This window comes from Electrona antarctica (assembly GCF_951216825.1).
Source record: "Electrona antarctica genome assembly, chromosome: 15".
Lineage (NCBI taxonomy): Eukaryota > Metazoa > Chordata > Actinopteri > Myctophiformes > Myctophidae > Electrona > Electrona antarctica.
This window is the reverse complement of record NC_136796.1, coordinates 8,601,861-8,627,113: the sequence shown is the minus strand read 5'-3', so window position 1 is coordinate 8,627,113 and position 25,253 is coordinate 8,601,861. Positions and strand designations below refer to the sequence as shown.

The 25,253-nt window shown below is 44.9% G+C and overlaps 1 protein-coding gene across 4 annotated transcripts; it reads left to right on the top strand.

The window, feature by feature from the left end:
- Positions 1-220: 220 nt before the first annotated feature.
- On the top strand, positions 221-24,397 carry ubp1 (upstream binding protein 1). 4 transcript variants are annotated; one of them, XM_079522697.1, is made up of 15 exons: positions 221-1,636; positions 7,937-8,088; positions 9,208-9,284; positions 9,457-9,562; positions 11,056-11,162; positions 11,618-11,770; positions 12,108-12,218; positions 13,152-13,259; positions 14,411-14,517; positions 15,306-15,363; positions 15,905-15,998; positions 16,515-16,605; positions 17,202-17,320; positions 18,942-19,136; positions 19,649-24,397. In XM_079522697.1, exons 1-15 carry the CDS (start codon positions 1,521-1,523, stop codon positions 19,684-19,686), a joined length of 1,632 nt encoding a protein of 543 aa, XP_079378823.1. In that variant the 5' UTR covers positions 221-1,520; the 3' UTR covers positions 19,687-24,397. The 4 variants fall into 4 exon arrangements, with proteins under 4 accessions (XP_079378823.1, XP_079378822.1, XP_079378825.1 ...); XM_079522696.1 differs by having other exon boundaries at positions 15,288-15,363; XM_079522699.1 differs by lacking the exon at positions 13,152-13,259.
- The last annotated feature ends 856 nt before the right edge of the window (positions 24,398-25,253 follow it).

The window sequence follows — 25,253 nt, the reverse complement described above, 5'->3', positions numbered from 1 at the left end:
TATTGAACTGTACTTTAATGTGTTTTTTTTCCTGCAAACTGTTAATACAGTTTAAAGTATGATTCAATGAATGAATCAATCAATTGAATGTCAAATTGGGGCATTTTTGGGACCGTTGTACTTGTCGCCACTCGAGCGAGCGCCTCTCGCCGATTGTGCCCCTGGTCACGCGCGGCGCAAGGCCGTGCGATTGGCCAATCGCCACCCTGCGATGCCCGTCGTCCCTCCCTGCGGCTGCTGGCTGGCTGCTAGCCACATGCTAATGCTACGTTCGTACGACGGTGCCGCGCCCCCCAGTATAGCGGATCTACAAGCTCACAGAGCGCCGCGTCCGCCACACGTGGTGAGCTGGTAGATCGCCTGTGTTCACACCGTGTTACGGACGAAGTATCCATCCATCCAGCGGGGCAGACAGAGGCAGGCTTCCCCCCAGACAGCAGAGGGTGCTGGGCGGACAGGACAGACGGACCGTCTCGCTTGCTGTGTGTCTGTCGGCGGAGTGGAGCCATGTTGATGCTGCCTTGCCTTTCGTTAACAGCAGCACTTCTTCTTTGGCTCGTTGAAAAATAAAATAAATAAAAGGAGAAAGGAGGGAAAAAAGAAGAACCACGTACGTTCGTCACGACACGGCAGCAGCAGCATCCCCCGGTCCCGGAGCCGTGGCATTTTGTTTGGGGGGGGGAATATAATAAAATGGAGTACACTGGTAGTAGGGTGGTGGTGGAACCGCGATGAAAAGAGGAGAAAAGAGGTTTCGGGGAGCAGCGCCGAAGCGAAGGAAGGAATAAAAGGAGGAATATACATTCTATTCATCCTCCTCCAGTGAAGTCCTCACATCAACAACAAGTTGTGTTGATGCTAATGCTAACTGAGCACCACCGCCACACGGGCAGACAGGAGGAGGCAGCACCGTGGTGGGATGCGGTGGACGCCGCAGCCGCGGCATAAAAACACCCGGCCTCTCTGCCTCTTCCTGGGGGTGGGGGCTTTATTGTTGTTGTGCTAACCGCCGTGAGCTAGCCTGGTGGTGGTCCGCCGGGGAGCGGTGTGTTTTGGCCCGCTAGCTTCAACGCTAGCCCCGTATGGGCTAACGCTTTCCTTTGTACGGTTAGCATGCTGAGTGATGACACAACCGACATAACCCTGCAAGCAAGCCAAGTGTGTGGACGCTAAACTTCACAGTGTGTGAGTGACACGGCACGGCTTGCCTCTCGATTCATTGTACTAAAGGGAATCTCGCTTAATAAAAAGACAGTATGGCGACACCCGCGTCGAGCTTCTATGGAATATTATTATCGGTTTCCCTCCTGCCTCACTTCCACAGGAGGAGCTAGCCGTGCTAGCTGCAGCAGCAGCTTAACTTTAGTTTCGCCGTGTTCCACCTTCAGCTTAGCGGGCTGCGGCTGCAGTGCGCCTGGCCGCTAGCTGATCAGAACCTCCTCCTCCTTCCTTCCCCCTGAAGCGAAGAAGCAAAGCTGGCGGCCCTCCGAATCGAGGCTGAGGACAAAGAGCTGGGAGCCATGGCCTGGGTGCTGAAGATGGACGACGCCGCCATCGAGTCGGGGCTGGTGCACGACTTCGATGCCAGCCTGTCGGGCATCGGACAGGAGCTGGGGGCCGGCGCCTACAGCATGAGGTCAGAGCATGTTGTAGTGTGTTAGCATGCAGTATGCATTGTATGGTTTCTTCCTTGTTCATCAGGCCAGAACACTGTCATGTCCACTTGGCAAATAGGAGATGAAAGGTACAGGTTGTTCCCTCTGCTGCTTGTGTGCACTAAAGTGTGTTTGTGTGTAGCCCACAGAGATTCAGTTTGGGAAGATCTGTTGTTGCCATGGTCCATTTCTTTTAGTGGTATGGGACGGGTAGTGGGTACTGTTGTAGGTGATGTGGGAAGAGACATTTCTCCTACTCCGTCCAGGGTGGCGTGATTCGGGTCAAAGACAAAAATCCCCCACCACACACACACATTAAGAGCAAGGATGTCTTTCTTGAGTGATGAGGCAAGCCAGGCATCTTCTTAGCAGCACTATTGACTGGCACATAAGACACCCCTGGGTTGATTGAACAGTGGTTCAAGGACCCCCTAACTGATACGCACACCCATTTGAAAAGATTGTCTCTGCCAGGGACAAAGAAGTGACCCCCATAAGAGATTTGTCAACAATTCCCCCAAAAAAGCAAAACAAGTAAGTGATTTTGTTGAGGGTTCCATGGACCCCACATTGAGAACCAGTCAGGTGTAGGGAAGACGGGAACAGACTATTGGTGCACTGGAGGAAAGGGAGACCCAGTTGTCCCTCACAGGAGCCATTGTATCACCAGAGCAGGGTTCTAGGTTCCCATAAGCACCCGTGGCACACGATAGGTTGTCGGATGATGTACGACGATGGTATCACCCACACATTGTCTCACGAGCATTGTCAGTCAGTGTCCGCCTTATGAAACAAATACCAGATCTGTATCAAATATGCCCATCGTTAATGTGGAGATTATTTCCAGTGTGCTTTGTCCATGTGTCGCCACCTTTCTCACTCTGTCTCGCCGAACAGGTTTCCTCTTCACTGCGCTTTTTGACTGTCTACATGTCTACTCTGACAAGTTGACATGTGCCAGGAAAAATAAGCTGGCCATAATAATACTCTGGGGAGTCTGGGTGGGCAGTATCCCTTTCCCTTTTGTGGTCATGCTGGGGTCAGAAGATTCATCTAAACACTAGACAATAATTAAAAGCCCTTTTGGGATTCAGTTTTAGTTAAGTGTTTGTCTGGAATTCCATTATACATGCGTGGGTGGGGGCTGTTGTAGGTCAGCATCTACTGAACCAGTTAATTCTGTGTGCTGTTTACTGACTGTCATGTTGTGAGAGGACAGGGAGGTCATGTTGTGTGATGTGGGTGAGAAGTTCCCAGGATGTGCAGCTGTCTTCTTATCAGCGGCTTCTCCAGCCATCTGCTTTTAATGTGCGTTTATCTGCATGTGACACAGGCGACCACATGAGTCCACAGATAGTTGATGAGTTTAGCAATACTTAAATCGTGTGTAAATGAGTTGGAAGGGAGAAAAGTGCATGTGTGAGTGAGGGTCTTGATTGGGGTGCATGTTTGGAGTGACTCCGTCAGCAGCAAGGTGGGTACAGTAGGAACAGAATGTCTCGCTGTGTGTCAGCGGAGCTTACTCCTCGGGTTTCAGGAAGCCGATGCAGTTTCCTGGGCAGTAGGGATAAACAGGGCTGCCCTGTGACTGGCACCCTGTGACTGGCACCGGCCGGGCATCCACCCCGGGAGGGTTATAAACACGGAACATATTAGCGAGTGTGTGAGAGAAAGTGATGTGCTGAGAGCCTGAGACTCAATAAAGTTAAAGTATGCAGGGTAGGGTTTGAAAGACCAGGGCTTGACATGGAGTGTTAGTTGGAAAAGGGTCCATAGAGAGGTATTGGAAGAATGGCTTTGGAGTTGTCAACGTTATTTTTATAGCATTGGCTTGGTTATAGAAACGCCGGCATCACAGACTTGCCAGTAACGGAGTGCTTCAATTAGTGTGACACCACGGTCCAAATTCCTTCCATCCTTGGCATGGATTGGAGACCGTTGCTACACTGCTGCAGTCTGGGGTCTTTACACACACTCTCACACACACCACTATGAACTCCCTGACACTTATGCAATATTTGTCAGGGTGACCTGAGGACAAGCTGGTGTCCATGCACCTGCCAAGCAAGAGGGCAACAAACTACAAAGTGTGTTTTTGAGTTTGTGTTTCTTATCTATGATTGATTGTTATCTGTGCTGTTTAGTTCTCTCACCCTAGTGTGGCTTTATGCATACCAAAAAGTCTTCTGAGAACATTAGGCCAATTATGTAGATTGGTCAGTATCTGCATAATTGGCCTAATGAAGAAGAAGAAGAAGACTTAGATTGATCAGTATGGGGGCCGCCCTAGTGTAGCGGTTAGAGCATATGCCTTTCATATCGAAGGTTGTGGGTTTGAACCCTGCCTGCCTGGGGTCGACGTCAGCAAGGAAGGGCATGCGGTCGCAACGGGTTCCCAACGCCAAATCAAATGGATTCAGATCTGAGCCAAGTCTCCTGAGGAGCCGTGCCTGTCTTAGTGTCCTAGTCTCCAGACGTAAAAGCAAAAACATGTAGATTGGTCACTCAGTATATGGATTGATAATCAAGTCAGTGCAGCTGAAGCATGTCTGGGAGGGCTTAACAAGGTAATAGTTATTCAGTGATTGATTTTTTTAAATTATTTTACATCTTGATATGTTGGTTAACTGTGGCATTAGGAGAACAGAACAATGACAATCAATTGTATCAAGACTAAGAGTAGATAAGCTAATGCTTCAGCCATTGATTCATTAAGACTTAGTAAATGATAGACAAGGAAGTCCATTCAAAATTGCTGCTCTACTCTACCGCAAAGTACAGTTCTCGTCGGGTCCCTCAAGTGTTGAGTAAGCACACAGATTGATTATACTGGTTTTCAGGTAAATACTAACTTCAGTTCTCCCCTGACAAACCGTTGTGTGCTTAAAGAAAAGCACCTGTTAAGGCCCACGCATACTCCAGTTTTAGGTGATAACCTACTCACCTTTTAGGTGTTGTCGGTTAGTAAAAACAGAGATGTGTTGGGTCACCCAACTAAGTGACGTCATGTTGTAGTTTTCCAACCACCGCTGTGAGTACACCTAAAAACTTGAGTATGCATGCATGGGCCTTAACAGGTGCTTTACTTTAAGCACACAACGGTTTTGTGAGACTAATTTTAAAGGTAATAATTATAAATGTATTATAACACCATTCATACAAAAATGCAGCCAAAAGTGTTTAGTATAATGGCAAGTTATTAAACGAATAAATAAGAAAAATCACACTTGTGTGAGGGAGTGGTGCCTTTCATCACAATGATGACGTCTGATGATGTCAACAACATGATGTCCAATCATATGAGCACATTCCGTGCTCGCTCAGACAGACAGACAGACAGACAGTCATACACACAAAGCTGTGCATAGGAGCGGCTGCACCGCTCAAAAATAAACAGAAAAATAAAAGTCAATACCTTTTACAATGTTTAATGTATAACTAAAATGTCAAAAAACAGCATGAGTATATGGAATGAAACCCACTACAACTAAACAAATTGATGGTTATGATTACTTCCTGCTGTTCAGCCAGCTTTCTAGAAGCTAACAAAAGTCTACACCTGTCTTTGTGTGAGTTTATCAGAAAGAGAAAGGGAGAGTGAAATTACATTATGTGAGCTTAGAATGATCTTTTGGACAAGTGGGTTAACACCTTTACTGTACTTACTTGGAATAACAGGCAGCCTTTGTTGCTCGGTAAAGGAAAATGCTTAAGTACCGGAGCTGTGATTCTACTACATTTTCAGTCCATTTTGTAGGGAATTTTGTAAAATAACGGCAGTAATAACTATTGCCTAAGGCCAGTAGTTGCAAATAGAGGTGCTCCGATCGATCGGCGATCGATATTTGATACCGGTATTCACTCCATATGACCTGATATCGCCAATTTACCCGATCTGGAGAAACCAAACTTTTTTTTTTTTAAATATTTGTTTTTGGCTTTTCTGCCTTTTATTGATAGATACAAGTAAAGATTGACAGGAAAGAGGGAGAGAGAGACGGGAGGAGACATCCAGCAAAGGTTGTCATGAACGGGACTCGAACACGCAACGTGCTGTCAGGCCAGAGCCTATATGTGGCATGCGCCTTGACCACAAGGCCAGCGGGCCCCAACAAACCGATCTTTTATACCTCGATCTTTGTGGTATAAAACTTAAAGTCAATCAGATATATAGTATAATATTGCTAGGCATCTTTGTGACAGGCCTAAACATTCTCCCCTTCCTCAGTTCCTCCCCACACACACAGGAACAGTCTTGACGTGGGTTTTGACATAATTATTTTGGAAATTTTCAAAAGTTCTCCTTAAGCACAAGATCGGTATCGGCTGATCGTGAGAAACAATCGGTGATCGGGATCGGTCCCAAAAAACCTGATCGGACCACCTCTAGTTGCAAATGTGTCAAATCTACCCACAACATCTTTAAAACAGAACTGGATGCTGAATGCTGTTGTGCATGCCTCAGTTTCCGCAACGCCGGCATGCTGTGTAAAAGCAAAGCACACAACAGATGTTGTTTTGGTGCTGTGTTAAAAGAAAAAGACAAGCACGCGTTAATGATGTCTCCTCTCTTCACACCATTACTGTTGTAAAGTGGCTTATGTTCAACTGCATCTCCAGCATGATGAGTGATAATCATATACCCTTTCCAGTTATGCCCTGCTTACCCTCCCCCCCCCCCCCCCCTCCAGCAAGTTGTTATCCAGCTAGGAGAGCAGACCGTAAATCCTTAAATTAACTTTAAAGGAGCATTCAGTGAATTGGGTGATTTGGAAAACCACCCAGTCCGCCCCGGTAACAAAATGTGCACATGCACACGCTCTACAGTGGGGGGAAGTGCAACAGGCCAACAGCATGTGCACCAAGGCCCGCCCCCACTCGATCATGATTGGAGGAAGGCCCCACTCATCCTGATTGGATGAAGGTTTTCCCACCCGCCACCAAAACTGAAACTAGGGTTTTTTGACCCCAGCGGCTCACTGGGGACAGGGAGGAACTCCTTATATGGTCAGCACACTCTATAGTAGGGGGAAAAAAAGTGATATTTGAATTAAGTCAAATCACTGAATATACCTTTAAAATAACCTGCTTTGGTCAGTGATAGAACAGGAAAGTTGTCCTCCAGGTAGCCATTTATATGTTTTTTGAGTGCCGCCGTGTCAATTCCATCGAATAACTGAACTTGTCTTGAGTAATTCAGTTTTGGACTCACTCCAATATTAACCACTTAAACCCTATTTACTCTCCTCCCGTTTTCACTCTACGTCATTTACCGTACAACGTGATCCTAATGTCAATTTGTCATCATCATTGTTGTAGAATGTAGATTATTGTTTAGGCACTAGCTCATACCACTGCTAATGGAAATGAACACTTAAATATTCACTCCACTACATACCTGCACGGCCACGCCGTCACGGCATGCCTTCTGCACAGTTGCAGAGAAGCCCTTATGAGTCTCTCAGCCAGGAGGGCTCATGGGGAAGAATCCCGGCTTCCAAAGGTTTAAGTGTTTTGGGGAAATCTGCCAGAAAACAGGAAAACCCTTCCATGGCACATACGAAGGGGGTTTCTCCTGGCTTTTAAAGAGGCCTGGGTGGCCGTGTTGCCAGCAGGCTCACATGGAGATGGCAGTAGCTCACAAGTGCATATTAACAGAATCAAACACGAGTAACTCACTTGAAACTCACTTTTGAGGGAATGCATGCTAGTGCAACTCATTGTAGTTCATTAGTCAGGAGAAAATTGGTATATCGTCCCTGTCGGGTGGAAAATTGGTATTGTCCAAAACTTTTGATCCAAAAAAAAATGTATCCAGTGGATCTGGTATAGTAAGTTTCTTGTTTGGTGAATTAATTGTTTATAAAACCCACAGACACACACACTTAATATAATAACCACTTTCAGCCTGGCGTCCCTTTTGTCATTAGACTCATTAATGGTGAAAATGGCCAATCTAAAAAGCTCACAATGCATCGCATCATCGAGGTGGGTTGTGAGCTTGCAGAATAAAAAGATGAAATATATGGAGATGCAAGGTTTCTGCCTGACGCAGCGACGACATTACATGATTCTCTTTACTATGCACGGCCAGGACAGCTATACATGTTGACCACTGTCTAAGGAAGCTAATGGGGAACCTGTAGGCTGCTGCACACTGTCTGAGGCGACAGAATGGTCATTTCATATGGGTTTTAGCTCCATCTCTGTCTGTCCTCTGTCATCGTCCACCACTGATTGTCTCTCTCTGTGTGTGTATGTGTGTGTGTGTGTGTTTCCAGTGACGTGTTGGCCCTGCCCATCTTTAAGCAGGAGGACTCCAGCCTGCCTCCAGACGAAGAGACCAAACACCCTCCATTCCAGTATGTGATGTGTGCTGCCACGTCGCCCGCCGTTAAACTGCACGACGAGACACTCACGTACCTAAACCAAGGTGAGCACAGCACGCTGCCGCTTGTCTGCACTACACGGTCGTGACTTGTTCCAGCCCCCGTTGATGTTGTGCTTTGTAGATAACAAACAGGAGAAAGGTGCTAATGGCCTTGGGCGGTAAATATAGAAAATGAAGAAAAAGGTGCTTTGCAGATAAACCTAAGAAGTAAAAGTAAAGGTGTTTGCACAATGGGACGTGTTTTACGGGACGAATGTCGGAGCACGGAAATAAATAATGAACCTTACATAATGTCAATCATGTTTGCATGCTGCCGGCGAATATTCCGTCTGTATAAAAAGTTTTAGGACCAGGGTCGCGTTTTATCAATTTCTCGCAGCTGTCTTTCACATAGACATGGTCTTTCACCCTTTTGAGCAGTGCTGTGTCCTTCCAGACCAACATGATCTCCGCTGAGAAGTTGATCTCGTTGAAGAGCACAAAGTAGGCTACTTTATAAAAAGCTAGAGTGGGGGTGAAAATAGGCAGCAGTGAAAATAGGCCGAATGTTGGCAACTTGGCATCGGTTCTCTGTACCCAGCCCCTCACAGCAGTGTGTAAATCCAGCACTTTATGCCCCTCTGCTTGCTCCTCCAGGTGTGGCATATGCCAGCATAGCTCTGACCTTTGCCTAATCTTATTAGACATACAGTATGCTAGGATTGACCTGATATCATAGTTTCTTTGAAGCACTACACTGTTCTCTTTGCCCTCTACTTATGTGACTATTGACTAGGATTCATGCCATTTACATTGATTTGACATGTGTAAGTTGTGCTGGTTAAGAGGATCTGCTAAATGCCTACATTGTCTCTTGTGTTTTAGGCCATTGCAGAATAATTTGAGTAAATGGTCACGCCCCCATCCTACAGCGTGCAAGTTGCCGTGTCGAACATTGCGTTCGAGTTGCAACCCGGTATGGACAGAATGGTAAATCCTCGTCCCGCAAGTAGGGAATGTTGCGAGGGGGGGCGTGGCCATTTTCTGAAGGAGATTGCACATTCATTCACGTGTTAGAGAGACTAACAGTTTACCTTAGAGGCTACTTAACATGCACGTTCGATGTCTTGATGGCTCTCTCCCACTCTGTCCCACTGTCCCTCAACTCGTCCTGTTTCTCAGGCCAGTCTTATGAGGTGCGCATGTTGGACAACAGGAAGGCCGGCGAGTTACCAGATCTCAGCAACAATTTGGTGAAGGTGAGACTGACTGTTGGCTGACACATTTTTCAAATGCTCCTGCCGCCTAACAATCTATCTGTACACTGGATTGTGGAAGAGTGGAAGAGTCAGGCTTTAGACACAATACACTGGTAAACATTTGGTGCATACATAATACTGTGTGTGTGTGTTTGTGCGTGTGTGCTTGCAGAGCATAATCCGGGTGGTGTTCCACGACCGCCGGCTGCAGTACACTGAGCACCAGCAGCTGGAAGGCTGGAGGTGGAACCGCCCGGGAGATCGTCTGCTGGACATCGGTACATTTTGATTCTGGTTTCAGTCATTTGGATTCCATAGAATCCAGCATGTCTTCTATGAAATTATGTTGCGCACCAAAAATGGCAGATGTACAAGCGTGTTTATGTTTATTGAACGATCCCCATTAGAAACACATGACTGAGCCTCTAGTCTTCCTGGGGTCTTCCTGGGGTCCTGTGCTTGTACATCGGCTATTTTCTGCATATCATTAGTTCTATTATGATTAAAAGAGTATTTCAAGTGATCAAACTAGCAATAGTCAGAATACAACTTTAGCATCTTTCATAAACACGAATGGTCTCAGAAATGTCATAAGCCAAGTTTAAAGCCTCAACCTGTGATTTCTTCAACTGGTTAGGGGTTGGCTGTATATAGAACACTGTCTAATTGATAATTTATATTTTATTTTGATTATCACGTTTGCTATTGAGTGTTTGAGACGATTTCATTCCGCGAAGGGGGGCGATATTTAGCGGCATTTTTCTCTGAATCTTTTCTCCATCCGCGCCTGGATTGGCAATTAGGCAATATTTGGACCTCAATGAAAAATCTTCGATGCCCCGCGGGTAGAGCGCTCGCATTTCCACGGTGTTTTTTGTGCAGAGGCGGCCAGGCATGGAACGCAACACGCACAACAATGTTGTGCGTGTGCGCGGCACGGCAAGAGTTAAATATTTTAACCCTTGAACTCCCGTTGACGGGATTGACGGAATTAATCAATAAATCCAAACCTTCCGTTAACGGAATTGACGGGCTGTCAATCGGGAGCCTAATCGGGACCTTAATGTAGCAAAATGTACCATTTTTTGGCTAATTTGGCTAACGGCCGATGTAATGTTCCTAAAACCGGCCAAAATCCGCGCGTGCATGGTCGATCACGCACGTGCATGATCGCGCATGCATCGCTGCGTAAAATGCGATGCGTAAAATGCGATGTTTTGGGCTTGATTAGAGCTTAATTTGACTTAGTTATGAAAAATACGATGATAGCTTAGCATTCCGGACATCTAATAGTGTTGCACAGTAGCAAAGATACTACCGGATATTTTGATCGCAAACCGGTAGTCGTCATCGCTCTCTCGCTCTATTTGGTCAGAATCGGCATAATGGTGACGTTACCGCCACCATCAGGACTGATTGTCCCAATACTATGGTCTTGCCCCGTCAAAATGAGATATAGTGTGTATACCGCAGATTTTTCTTTTGGCATTAAAATGATGAATTCAAAATATGAATATATGTCACAAAAGGGCTGCTATTGGGGGTGGCACCCCAAAGGTTAACACGGAAAGATCACGTACACCCCCTTTTTTATGCCTTTCTTTAGAATTGAGAGTGGGTGGAGAGGAGGTGGAGGTATAATATGCTACCCAACTCCGGAACCACATTCAAAACAGGATGTCACAGTTATTATGTGGTCAGATTTGATCTCGACTATCTTATGTGTGCAGCTTGGTGTTCATATCTGTGTGTGTGTGCGTGTGTGAGACAGATATCCCCATGTCGGTGGGAATCCAAGAGCCCAAGACCAACCCCTCGGCGCTCAACGCCGCCGAGTTCCTCTGGGACATCACCAAGAGAGCCTCTGTCTTTGTACAGGTAAACGCATGGATCAAAGTTCTCAGTCGCCACGACTGATTTCAGTCATTTGGATTCTATAGAAGCCAACATGTCCTATGAAATCCTGTCGTGCACCGAAAATGGCAGATCTACAAGCTCGCAACACGTCGCATCACGGCGCGTTGTGAGCTTGTACATGAGCGTGTAGATTATTTTTCTTTAATCCATAAACGCAATGCAGGCTAGCTTCTGACCCTTCGCTGGATCTAAAAAAATTTGCAAATCTATGAACATTTTTCAACATTGAAACGATTATGCAAAAGTATTGCGGTTATCTCAAATAATTGTGATTAGACAATTATGTAATACATGTGACAGGCCTAATGATTACCGTATGGCGTATGTAATGACTGTGTCGGCTCTAACATGTACAGTAGTTGCTGCTGACACAATGGCGTTTTTTATTATGTCTTGTGATACCGTGTGACCACCAGGTGCACTGTATCAGCACGGAGTTCACTCCCAGGAAACACGGCGGGGAGAAGGGAGTCCCCTTCCGGATCCAGATAGACACGTTCACCATGGGAGACAGCGAGGAGCACACCGAGCACCTGCACTCTGCCTCCTGCCAAATCAAAGTCTTCAAGGTAAAAGCTACTCCCAAGCAGCTGGCCTCGCCATCAGTGTTAATGTTGTAGGCTAAAACTATGAAGAAAATAACGCACACACACACACACACACACACACACACACACACACAGTCACACACACACACACACATTGTGTGTATGTGTGTGTTGGTCGACTACTTTTTTCACTGACAAAACTACATAAAAAAACTAAGCTATGAATAAATATATAAAATTGACAATTTCGTCAACAAATAAAAACTAGACTAAAATGTTTAGCCTCTCTTACAGACATGCCTTGTCCAGTGTGAGCACTCTAACCCCTCCTCCTCTTCTCTGTATCCCCGGCCCTCAGCCAAAGGGGGCGGACCGCAAGCAGAAAACTGACCGGGAGAAGATGGAGAAGCGCTCGCCTCAGGAGAAGGAGAAATACCAGCCCTCTTACGACACCACTATCCTATCAGAGGTCAGTATGACCTCAAACACAGACCCCCGTCACCCTGTTGAAAACAAGGAACCAGAACCAGCCAGACCTCTCCCCTAGATCTGAGTTGAAGACTGGTCTGAAAGACTGTAGTATGGCTCTAGTATTAACCAGCTCTAGGACCTATTGCAGAAGTGCTGTGCATATGGAGCATGCAAGTCTGACAGCAGATACCCCACAGTTTAGGAGGAGGGGTGTTGTATTTTTCTGAATATCCAAAGCCAACAACACAAGAGTAGAGATGTTGCATTATGGATTCAACGGTGTGGAAGACCTCACTTGGGAGTAGCTTAATCCATGAACAATCTGCAACAACTCCCCGCCTCTCTCTCTGTCTGTATTTCTCTTTCTATGTCTTTCTGTCTCCCCTCACAAAAGAAAAGGATGCCTGTGAGCTCCAGCCAGGGAACAATCAAAAAGCAAACCGCACAAAAGAGCAGCACAGTCCCACAAGCCCATGTACACAACACCACACACACAACGCTCTAAAACGAAACCACGCTCTCCGCTAACCATTCTCTGTTCCTGTCCATGACTCGAGGGACGCACATACAAACAGACAGACAACACACACTAGGGCTCATAAATTACATTTAAATTTCGATCTTACAAATTGGACAATCTTCGATAATATTCGATAATGTTTTTAAATAGCAAAAACATGCAGAACACATTGCACTTGTAGTTAGAATTAGAATTTGTTTGAATCGTTACATTTTACATTTCCGGCGTTTAAGTTTTTCCAATTGTTTGTTCATTAACACACTCATAGCAGGCGTCGGTGTTGTATTATGTCCGGGTGGGAAGGAGTGCGCGGAGAGCCTGTGCGTGTTGGTTGTGTGTGTGTTGTTGTGTGCACGGCGCAGTGCGGTGCGGTGCTGGCTGGCTAACATGTGCCTGTGTGTCTGTGTGTAGATGAGGCTTGAGCCCATCATAGACGACGCAGGCGACCACGAGCTGAAAAAGTCCAGCAAACGGACGCTGCCGGCCGACTGTGGCGACTCCCTGGCCAAGAGAGGCAGTGTAAGCACCCTGCTCTGTCCCACTCATACTCACTCCTCCTCCACCTATCACTCTATCCACACAGACGGGTGAAGTACGGTAGGCTGCTAGCTAGGCTCTCCTCTGCTGTAGACTAGAGTGGGGGTAGATGCTGCCTCTTAAGCAGGAAGGTCTCCTTTCCCCCATTGCCAAACACCCCTACCCCCACCACCCTTCCACCCCCCACTCTCCTAGTACCAGAGTAGTTTGGTCCTGTGTTCACTACAGGAGCCCTAGAGCCCCTAGTTTGAGCAAGGAGAACATTTGCGTCAAATAGCCGATCTACAAGTTGATAACGTGTCAGGAGCTTGTAAGTGGCCTTTCCAAGCCACATGGCCCACAGCTTATCTCCTGTTTCTGTAGTGTGAGGTGGCTTGATAGAGAAGTGATGATGCTAGTGTCACACACACAGGGACTTGCCCCCAAACCTTGATGCGAGTACCATTGGGTACCATTATGAATAGTGTTTGGTATGACCAGGCCGGGGATTGTACCTCGATCTCAGGGCGGACACAATAACAAGGCCACTGAGCTGGTAACATGTTGTGAGCTTGTAGATCGGCTATTTTCAGCAAATGGATTTGGTGTATGGGGAAAAAAGGAAGGGAGCAAAGTATACATAGACCCCTGGGGGACCCCTAGTGGTCAATGAGGTGTAGAGTTTGAGTGGTTAGTCGAGGTATGTTCACACCGGACACACTAACAATTTATTGAGCGATACAATTCACTATGTGCAACCGCAAATTGTGCAAGTTGAAAAATGTTCAACTTCAGCGGTTTTCACTGAAGCAAATGGAGCAAATATCCAATGTTGGAGTTGGAGAATTAGTTTGTTTGCTGTGTGTGGATTTTCTGAGAGATTCATTCAACACTTGGTAAATGGTTCTAGTAAGAGAGAATTGCCTGTCCCTGGTAAACAAGCATTGTGCTCGCTTGTTTTACTGTGTTCAACAAACACACTGGCAACACACACCAGATTCCCAAATGTCGATTGATTGGCGATTGGCGAATGGCGATTGATTCTTATCGCGTCCGGTGTGAACGCACCTAGTGTGTGTGTGTGTGTATGTGTGTGTGAGCGCACACATGTAACTGTGGCCTTTATGAACGTGTGTTTGTGTGTGTTGTCCCAGTGTTCTCCGTGGCCCGATACTGCCTACGTCAGCAGCAACCAGGCAGCTAGCCCCTCCTTCACCTCCGCCCCACTCTCTACCTACACAGCCTCTACCGTACTGGACAGGTAAATTGTGTGTGTGTGTGTGTGTGTGTGTGTGTGTGTGTTACTATACTTGTGATTGTGAGTAGTGTTGGGATCTGGAACTGCAGGAATAAGATACAACACTGTCTGGGGAACCAGAATCGGTTCCATCAAATTTGGAATTTGGTTCCGTTTCCGGAACCCGGTTTTATCGCTTTTATCGTTAGACCTGGTACGTGGACTTCACGTCAGCTACAGATGGAGCGGCGCCCTGTAGGCCAGCTGTGGGCAATCAATGCTGCTGTACCCGTCGAACTGCGCTTAAAGGAGAATTCCATACTAGAAGGCTTTCTTACCTTTTATTTGTAGTTACGTCCCCACCAAAGAGGTCCAGGTGTTATTTTGTGCAAAAGCGCATTATTGGCTATTTCCCCTACCATAAGCCCTCAATGAATTGAATTGCATTGAATTGAATGGGGCTATGGGGTGTTGTGCTAATTCGCTTATTTCCATCGCTCATTTGCATATATCCCCTCTTCATAATGTAAATAGTATCCCAAGCGGCACACTTTACTACTTATTTTGATGGAAATAAGCGAATAAGCACAAAAACCCAACCCCCGTTGAGGGCTTATATTACGGGAAATAGCCAATAATGCACTTTTGCACAAAATAACACCTGGACCTTAAGGTGGTTAAGAGTGTACAAATGGAAACAAATAATTTGATTCCATCCTACAATGTGTAGTAATACAAAAGTGTGTACATTTAAACTCTGCATCTCATTGATGTTCTCCAACACTCTCTAAAAGCTGTCTGTCGTCCTCCAGTGAGTCGTCGTCACCCAACCACCAGGTGGCTGACCCTAGCAGCCTCTGCTCATCAGAGGTATGTACGTCGGTCATAAAGTTCAACACAACAAACACATGTTTTATACACTCTCGTGAGCCAGACTTTTGCCTCCCACAATGTTCAAATGCTTCCATCACACACAGTCTGGTGCAACGGAAGCTCTGAAAATGATCATGTCTTTTCAGTCGCTCAAATGTGTCCCAATATACATCTAAATAATCAAGGCTGTATAATGGCTTGCTGCTTATCAGAAATATCAGAAATTCTAACCTAAAATGGTAAGATGTTTTAAAATATATTTCTGTGAACTGAAATTACGAACAGATGACAGCTTATGTTCTCACTTCTCAGCTTTCGGGAGGTGTAGTTCCAGACTATATAGCATTTGGAGATTGTGGAATAGCTGTCTGGCCACGCGAGAGTATACATCTAATGATCATTGGTTAAATACTTTATTAACACTCTGCAAATAGTACAGTTATACAATGATGATAAAAAGATAACACAAAAAGCCCAGAGGTGCTTGTTTCCATTGTGGTCCGGTGTGTTGATGCTTCTGTGTTTTGGCACCTTGCAGCAGTTGAGTCCCACCGCCTCCATACAGGACACGCAGAAATGGCTGCTGAAGAATCGCTTCAACTCATACGCACGAGTCTTCTCTCACTTCTCAGGTACACAACGCAGTTTAAGAAAAGGAACGGGAGGGATTTGACGGTAGGAAGTGTAGGGGCGGCAGGGTGTTGGGGGTGGGGAGTGGGCTGGTTCAAAGGATCAGTCACATTCTTTCTTGATAGTGAGGTTCCAGTCAAAGTGCGTTTGTCGTCACACACCTGCAACAATCCATTTGAGTTCCATTTGTATGCTAGGGGTTCGATTTGTATACTAGGGGTTCTATTTATACACTCTGAGTTATGGGCAAAAAAAAAGAGAACCGCTGGTTTAGACAATGAATGAATTCCCATGATATGGAGCTTAGCATAAAATGCCGAATTGATGGGAGGGAAATGAATAGATGAGAGGGAATTTTGTTCCCAAAATAACTTGACTACAGACTGTTTACACAGTATTATTTGGCATTCATTTAACCAATTTGTGCAGCCGTAATATATCCCCTTATCTTTATTTCATTTTGTTCATAAATAATTGTTAACGTCTAATAAATATATGGTTTTTGGCTGCCTGTGCAGGTTCTGATTTGTTGAAGCTGACACGAGAAGACCTGGTCCAGATCTGTGGGCCAGCAGACGGCATCAGGCTCTACAACGCCCTGAAATCCAGGTGGGTCGACCACAACCAACCACAAATATTTTCTTCTAGAAACGAGGGTTTCTCCAAGATATCGGGCATTTCCTCCAAGAGGGTCCCTTAATTTAGCAAGGTGGTGTGAGTTTAGAATCCCTGTAGCAGATGATAATGATGGTTCTTCCCGTCGGACCGAGAGATGTCATGAGTTCAAGCCTAAACTATTCTGGGAGTTCACCGAAAATTGCAGCTATCATCAGTTATGTTCAATGAAGATATTTTGTGTAGCCCGTGGGAATGCAGTCAGCAAAGTATAGCACCCATGGCTATTTGTGTGAATATTGCGGGCTTGCGGCCCCAAATGGCAAAACAGTAAGATTATAATTATTCCCACCACCTATCCCACTCTGTCCGAGGGAAACCCTGTACGTCTTAAAACGTATTCAAAACGGCGAATTAAACGATGAAAACACTCGGGACGGAAGCTGTTCCTTCAACGCTTTTCTGGATTTTTCCAGATCCAGAAAAGCTTGTGAACTGCTGGCTTATATAATATGGAGGCTAATGGCGTTGCTCACAAAATGCTTATTGCTCTTGAGTCTTAACCCCTGTGGGGTGTGTTGTGTACACAGGTCAGTGCGTCCCAGGTTGACGGTGTACGTCTGTCAGGAGTCTGCAACAGAGAGCCCCTTGCTGGAGAGACGGTGTAACAGTGAGAATGGAGACCACACCAACCCGTCCAATTTATACGGTACAACAGCTCTCTCTGCCTGGCTAGCAGTGTTCTATTACGCATGTGTGGGTTTGGTGTATCTCAGCACCACGCTGGATAGTTTGTGTACTAGTAGTATTGTATAGTGAGGGTCAAATGTCCCCACAAGTGTATATATACTAGTAGAATTTGATGAATAGACACTTCTAGGACAATGTCCTTACGAGAGGACGAGTTTTTAGGTTTTTAATGAATTAAGTTGTATCGTGTTCTGATCTAACGTCCGAATAGCTCTCTGTTGCTGGGCGATCGATAAACCGGAAATGGTCCCTCCGGCAGTGAACCGTTTCAGCAAAAACGAGTTATCTCGGATTCTTTTCCCAGATTGCGGGAACAAGTTTTATTCACGGCTCATAAATAAAGCGTTGCTGGTTTCGGTTACAAAATGTATGTTTCTGGTGAATTAAAATGAGATTGCGAGAGATTTTACACCGCTGTTTTTACTTGCGGTTCACGGCCCGGGATTTAATGGTCTTCAAAATCAGATTTCCGTCTGAAAAGACCATGGCAGTGACTGGACAGTTTGGACACAGACTGAAAAGACCATAGCAGTGACTGGACAGTTTGGACACAGACTGAAAAGACCATAGCAGTGACTGGACAGTTTGGGCACAGACTGAAATGACCATGGCAGTGACTGGACAGTTTGGACACAGACTGAAATGACCATGGCAGTGAATGGACAGTTTGGACACAGACTAAAATGACCATGGCAGTGAATGGACAGTTTGGACACAGACTGAAAAGACCATAGCAGTGACTGGACAGTTTGGACACAGACTGAAAAGACCATAGCAGTGACTGGACAGTTTGGGCACAGACTGAAATGACCATGGCAGTGACTGGACAGTTTGGACACAGACTGAAATGACCATGGCAGTGAATGGACAGTTTGGACACAGACTAAAATGACCATGGCAGTGAATGGACAGTTTGGACACAGACTGAAAAGACCATAGCAGTGACTGGACAGTTTGGACACAGACTGAAAAGACCATAGCAGTGACTGGACAGTTTGGACACAGACTGAAAAGACCATAGCAGTGACTGGACAGTTTGGGCACAGACTGAAATGACCATGGCAGTGAATGGACAGTTTGGACACAGACTGAAACAATTCTGGCAGGTAATGAATTAGTTAAGAAATCTAATCAGGCAATTAGAGGTTTGGAGAAGTAAATCGTCCATTATAAAAGGATATGTAAAATTGTACCATTCAATGTAACACTTACTTTTCTTACTTTCTGGGGCTGTGCTATGAAACAAAAGTCATACCTCAATTCTTATGCCAAATACCTAGCTATAACTATGGGTTCACATTTGTTATTTGTGTAGCTCTAGCAACAGTGAAAACGGCACATTATAGGTAAACAGTGCTCTTATTTTACACATTGCCACGTTCAGATGTTTATACAGATATCTCGTGTTGTGTTTATAGACCGTTGCGTCCCCTCTCAAAAAAGCACTTGCGCGGTCGGGCAACCTGAAAGCAAGCTCCACCTGCCCGAACGTTTTATTTACCAGCCAGGGGCAGGTGGGCAATCCTTAGTGTCGACGCCTGTCCTCACAAGTATATTAATCCAAATGTGTGTGTTATCAGTGTATCATGCTCTGTACCTGGAGGAGCTGACCGCAGCGGAGCTCATCCGTAAGATGGCCAGCGTGTGCAGCCTTCCACTGGGGAACATCAACCAGGTGTACCGCCAGGGTCCCACCGGCATCCACATCCTGCTCAGTGACCAGATGGTTTACAACCTGCCCGACGAGAGCTGTTTTTTGATCCACATTCTGAAAGGTGAGTCCCCGCAATGTGCCACCTATAACCTGGCTGTCTTTTAATGTTCTACGTTTAATGTTTAATGTTGTTGTTGTTAGATGTTTACATTTGAATGCCACTAGGCCTAGCATTTTTCTGCAGTCAGGCAGTAATCTTATGTTTTGTTTAGTTTTTTTATATAAATGAATGGCCTATTTTATACTTCGTCATTTGACAGCATCGTGCAAAATATAGCAAAAATGGCATGCCCAGAATAGGGACCCCACACACCAATTTGAAAGCTGTGTGTGTCTGTGGGTTTTATAAATATTTAACCAATGAACGGTTATATTAACAAGAGCTACATTGGATCTGCTGGAACATAGGTTTTTCTTATTTCCATTTTCTGAAAAGTAACCTTTTTGGTCATGCAAGGTTTTCAAAGAGTAACAATATAATAAGTCCACCAACTTTTTGGTGCTCGATAGATCCTGGTCTTTTGTGAACTGAACACAACTTCCCTTTCTCTCTGTCTCCGTCTCTCCCTGCAGATGAATTGGGGGAGGGTCTGCACCTGGTGTTGAAGTAGCGTTGAGGAGGAGAAGGGCTGAGACCACATCACTAACACTCCATCCTCTTTGTTTTCAGAGCAGAAGACTCTCTCTGTCTCTGTCTCTCACGCACACACACACATAACTTCCTCCCTCTTCACTCTCTCTCTCCATTGTTCAGGTGGTTGGGACGGATAAAGGCACAGAGACTGAGCTTAAGCCATGTAAATGTTAGAATCTGACATGGGTGGGTCCATTGTTTCATATTGAAAACACCATTAAGAGGAGGGAGGTGAGTTTTTAAAGGAAGTGACGGAGGCGGCACTTGTGATGAGCTATGTCGTTTTTTTGTTTTTTTTTTTTTTGTGGGGGAGGGGTGTTTGAACAGTCCCCTACAAATATAGGGGGACTTCCAAGTCATAACACAACCCCTACAAAGGCCAGTAAAAGTACAAATAACCTCCATCCGCCAACGTATAGTATATAATATACATATATGGGAGAAGGCATCCTCTAGCTGCTTTGCCTGCGGAACATTTTGAGCATTGGGCTGTGTTGTTGTTCTGTGTTCCCTGGATCACTGCTTCTCAACATGGGGTTCAGGGACTACCCAGGGGGTCTTAATTAGACCCTTAACTGGTCTGTAACCCTGGTGGGCTCTGGACCAGATGTTGAGAAATCCTTTAACCATGCTAGTTCACACCTGGCTTTAAGATGGGTCCCGGTGGGGCATGGGGGCCCAGTAGGATGTAAAAACAGCCTGAGAGACGCACAGTGTATTTAGATGATCTAGTTGGGCTGTTTGACGTGTGCGACACTGTGCACAACCGAGTAGAACTCTTCCGTTTCAACTAGCGGGGAAGTTTTAACATGGCAGCTGTGAAAACCAGTGGCAACAGTGCTTCTTGCTAAATGTAAATATTACAAGGAAGCGATGGTGATGGCGATCCCTATTTTTCCGAGGTGTCGATCTGGCTGATTCATTGGCAATTATTGGACGTTTTGGATTACATCTGTATCAGCAATCATGCAGCCAATTTGTCTCAAGTTTTAACCACTTTGAACTTGGCATTATAGGTAATAATACTATATATATATATGGTGTATATATAATAAAAAAAAAGACATTGGCTATTTTTGAAAATCCCACCAGTTTTTATAATTTCTTTCAAAAAACGTACTGGTTTAATTTTCATTCCCCACCGGTCGGGCTCTTAATGGCAGCTTGCTGTGTGATGTATGTACGCGTGTAGTCTTTAATGTTGGGTGTAAACGGAAGCCGGCTGGAGAATATCTGGACATTGATAATGAATATATTTGTCCGAAATGTAAACGGCACGAGGTACAGTCAGACATTTAGGCTTAATCGAATTACACAAAAGTCCTGGGGACTTGGGGACAGGGACTGACGGTCCCGCCGCGGCCGATCACAGCATCCTAGAACAGTGGTCTTCAACCTGTTCTGGATCTGGGCCCACTAGAAAATCTTTAAATTGTTTTCTCGGCTCCACCATCTCTGACTAAGATGGTTGCATTATTTAGTTTATTTTAAATGATCAATCGATTTTGTTCCGGCTTGGATCAGTGGAACTACTGTATTGTACTTTTAAGTTCCTTGTTATTGGTATCAACAATGAAAACAAATTTTCAGGGTTTTAGAGAAATACTTTCTTTTTTATATATATAATTTTTTTTTTTACACAATCCTGCCCAGCCCTCTAGGCGGGATCGTGAGGCCAGTGCCAGAGAAATGTGCGAAATAAGCAATGAAGAAGAGCCACATCCGCCCGACCCAGAAGTGATAGCCCTCCATATCTGTAGTGTAGCCTCACTCCAGGCTGTGTACTAACTAACGCGTGGACGATGTTCTTAGCGCGACCTCAGATTGATGTTTCATTAAGCTATTAACATGGTACTTTATCCCATTCTGAGCACAAAAACCACTAATAAGTGCATGGGCGTGTGCTCTTTAATCAAAGCTCGTAATGTCGAGGTTGGCACAGATGGATTAAATAGCTAGCTATTCATGAGATATCTCGAGGGTGGCACCGATTGGGTTAAGATATTAATGTTATATTATCATTAAAATCTTTGCAGGCCGACTTGTTCTCCCCGGTCCACAGGTTGAGAATCACTGTCCTAGACCTAGAAAACATAGTGATTTCTGGACGTTGTGGCTCACAGGCCTCAAACTGTCCGTCTGTCATGCTCTCATCATCACACACACACGAATGAATGAATGATTGTGAAGATGTCCAGTCAAACCTGCTGTGTCATCCTACCTGATCGTGTTCTCAGAAACCATATCGTTGCTGTCGGGCAGAAACATCATCTCTCCATATTTATTTTCGTAAATGAACGCCCTACTTGATCATACTACAGCGTCACACAAAAACACCAAAGGTAGCACATCTACAACATTGTAGATCTGCTACTTTTGCTTTTTAAAAAAATATATTATATATAAGGTTTCCACTCGACGTATACGATATGTTTTTATGGAGCTACACTGCTACAGCTTTTATAGTTTTTAGTTGAGGCTCTCTCTGGACGCTGTCGTGTAGAATGACAGCGTGTAGCGTGTAGTTACCACTGCCATATGGGCTTGTAGCTCTCATTTAGCATTAAACCTGATAAATGCATTTGTGTTCAGCTGCAAACCGTAGGTGTGGAGAAATGACGGCACACACAGTAAGCATCTAATACCTGCAAGCTCTGTGGGGTCCTCTGAGTGAACACTGGCCTGTGTTGCTACCGTCTGAAGTTACACGTAAACTGTGGGTTTTGAAAGTTGCCATATGGGTTACTTAATACTTTTTTAATTTACATTTTTACTGTCCCTCTGGGTTGAACAGTGTATACCGTGTGTGTGTGCACACCATGTAAGACTGACTGCGTGTGCATGACGCCTGTCGTTTTCCCTTCTTGGAGACGTATCCACTTAAATAAACCCTATAATATACTTCGCTGTACGTCATGGGGCGAAAATGGCAAGATCTCCCAGACGCATGTGAGCTCTTTTCGCTGATTGTTTGTTGGCCTTTTTTTTTTGGCCGAATGTTCACCCTATTGTGAGACGCCGCCCAATGCTTGGGTTCATGTCGTTAATTAACTATTGTTTACCTGTAGTCACATGAAGTTTGTTTTCCCCTTGTCGGCATGGTGATAATAACCGTGTTTAGTTTGCCCATGTATTGAAGAGCATGGAGGGAAGATGTGGGTGAGAATGAGAGAGCGAGGGGGATATTTTTTAAATCCCATCTCTTTAACTTTTGTTTTTATTGTTCCACAACCTTAAAGACCAAGTCTGCACTGAACACCACAGAACCTGAACCGTATGTAGTCCCCCTAGTCCTTACAACGTCATGCCCGATCTATACTTGGTCGCACACTGTGTTGTGTGCCAAAGAATAGCTGATCCGAGGTTTTAGATTGGATGTTTTTCAATGCATAACAACCGGGCGCAACTTAAGTTTAAATCACCCGTCTTCACCGTTCACTTTTTTTATTTACCCATGAGGGAGGTTTTTAAAAAAAAAACAACCTGATCAGAATAATGTCAAAACGTAAGAGAGAGGAGAAACACAAAGCATCTACATTTATTTATTTATTGTTGGGTTTGTTTTACTTCTCTACCCATCTTGTAAACTCACCAGTCGCCAAACGACAACGTAATTCGGCCACATAAGGTTTACCATCCCTGGTCTGAGGTGCCGGTGGAATTAGGGGTGTGTTGTAACCCATTTTCCAACATCATATTGCATGTATTCACATGATCCTATGGATGGCTGAATATAAACGGCACACTTCATTTTGACCTAAACTGTAGAGAATAACAGGTGGACAAAACCACAGATTGGCACAGCAAGCACAACATAAAATTACAAAAATGTTACGAAAAGCAACACTTTGAAGTGCTGCATGTTATGTAGTTTGTTTCAAGAAGTCAGATTTTCAGCCACAGTACCCACAGCCTCATACTAAATCGGTATTAAAACACAGCAAACAAAGTTACACTTTTCTTTTTCTTTTTTTGCAGAAACCAAAAAGAGGAAAAGCCAATTTGCATCTTTGCTCAAGGGCCCTGTCATTCAGAGATGCCGATTGGCTCTTCCACTTTTGGTTTCTGCAAAACGCCCACCCAGCGCTTGGGGCCAGAACACTCTGCAGTGATGATGTGAATTCACACGACCGACCGGGATGGTTTACCAAAAGAAACGGCCCCAATCCACCGGCAATTCAAATAAACGTATGCAACCAAATCCCAGAGCTAAAAATCTCCCAAGTGTGGTGACTTTTGGAGGTTACAGATGAGGCTACTAATCTCACACCAGAGGACTGTTGCTACTGGGGGATGAAACACGGGCACTACAGTATGGTAGCAAAGCTTAAATCAACACCATTACTTACTGGAATTTACTGAGTACTTGAAACTAATTGAGAGTGATAGTCAAGTAAGTCAACACTTCTTTGCCTGATTTATGCTTGGTTGTGCATCATGGAAATGGCTGATCTATAAGCTCACAACGTGTCGCAGTAGATCTGCCTTTTTAGGTGTGTAATACCAGCGCACATGTTCGATTCCCCCACAGAGCCACAGGTCCTGTGTGTGTGCGAGACAGCAGGAGAGATGACCACAATTTGTTGTACATCCTAATGTTCTTGATGATGATGATGCTTATGTGCACAGTAGCGTATATGCTGGAGATGTACACAACCACCTCTACTGGAAATAAATGATTTCATACATTTTCTTGTCTGCTTTTTGCTTTCGTTCTAGAAGAAGGGTACATGTCAGAAATGTCGGCGGAAACCAATTATGTCCAAAACATGTGGTATTTGATTTGATTTGATTTATTTAGAAAAGCAATCATAATATTTATAATTATAATCAGCGATTCAAGGATTACACAGAAAAGTCCAAAGACTTATTTCCACTGAGGTCCGCTCACACTGAACGGAACAATACTTTAAAATACATCACAAATACATAACAGTACATATACATTACATACACAACACAAGTACGACCCTATCCATCCCTCTAAGATGACCCTTTATAGGGGAACCTTTTCCAGTAGTCTTCTGTTTAAATGTCCTCAAATTGGAGGTCAGTTTAACACTGGTTTCCAGGCTGTTCCACTGTGTGGCTCCTATATAAATGAATGAGCCTTTGCCCACTTTACTTTTAAAAGCAGGGAGCACCACATCTGCAATACTGGCTCTGGTGAAATGGTTGTGTACCTCGTTTACCTGCCTGGTACCGTTTCCTTTTGTAGGAAATGGAAATGGAACTTGTGTTCCAAATGGAAACGGCAGTTATTTAGTCACAAGCACAAGTCAATTATTTTCATTGATTAACTCTAGAACACTAAACTGGATTATGTTTATGTGATTTTCATAATGCTGATGTCTGAGGTGGGTGGGTCCATGGGTAGCTTCATGATGCTCAGTGACCGTGACATCATAGAAGGTATGTTTGTTTCCCTGCCCACATCGCTTTTTTTTCTACAGGCAGGTGTTTGGGTGAATTTCACCCGGGTTTAGTGATAGAAAAAGAAACCCCCACAATGGGCTTTCCCCCTCTCACTGGACCATGTGGACC

Excerpts from the sequence above, each read along its gene's own strand:
- ubp1 (XM_079522696.1), top strand. The coding sequence starts at position 1,521 with ATGGCCTGGGTGCTGAAGATGGACGACGCCGCCATCGAGTCGGGGCTG. Across the intron at positions 11,771-12,107 it reads GCCAAATCAAAGTCTTCAAG|CCAAAGGGGGCGGACCGCAA; the intron begins GTAAAAGCTACT and ends CCCGGCCCTCAG. Across the intron at positions 13,260-14,410 it reads CCCTGGCCAAGAGAGGCAGT|TGTTCTCCGTGGCCCGATAC; the intron begins GTAAGCACCCTG and ends GTGTTGTCCCAG.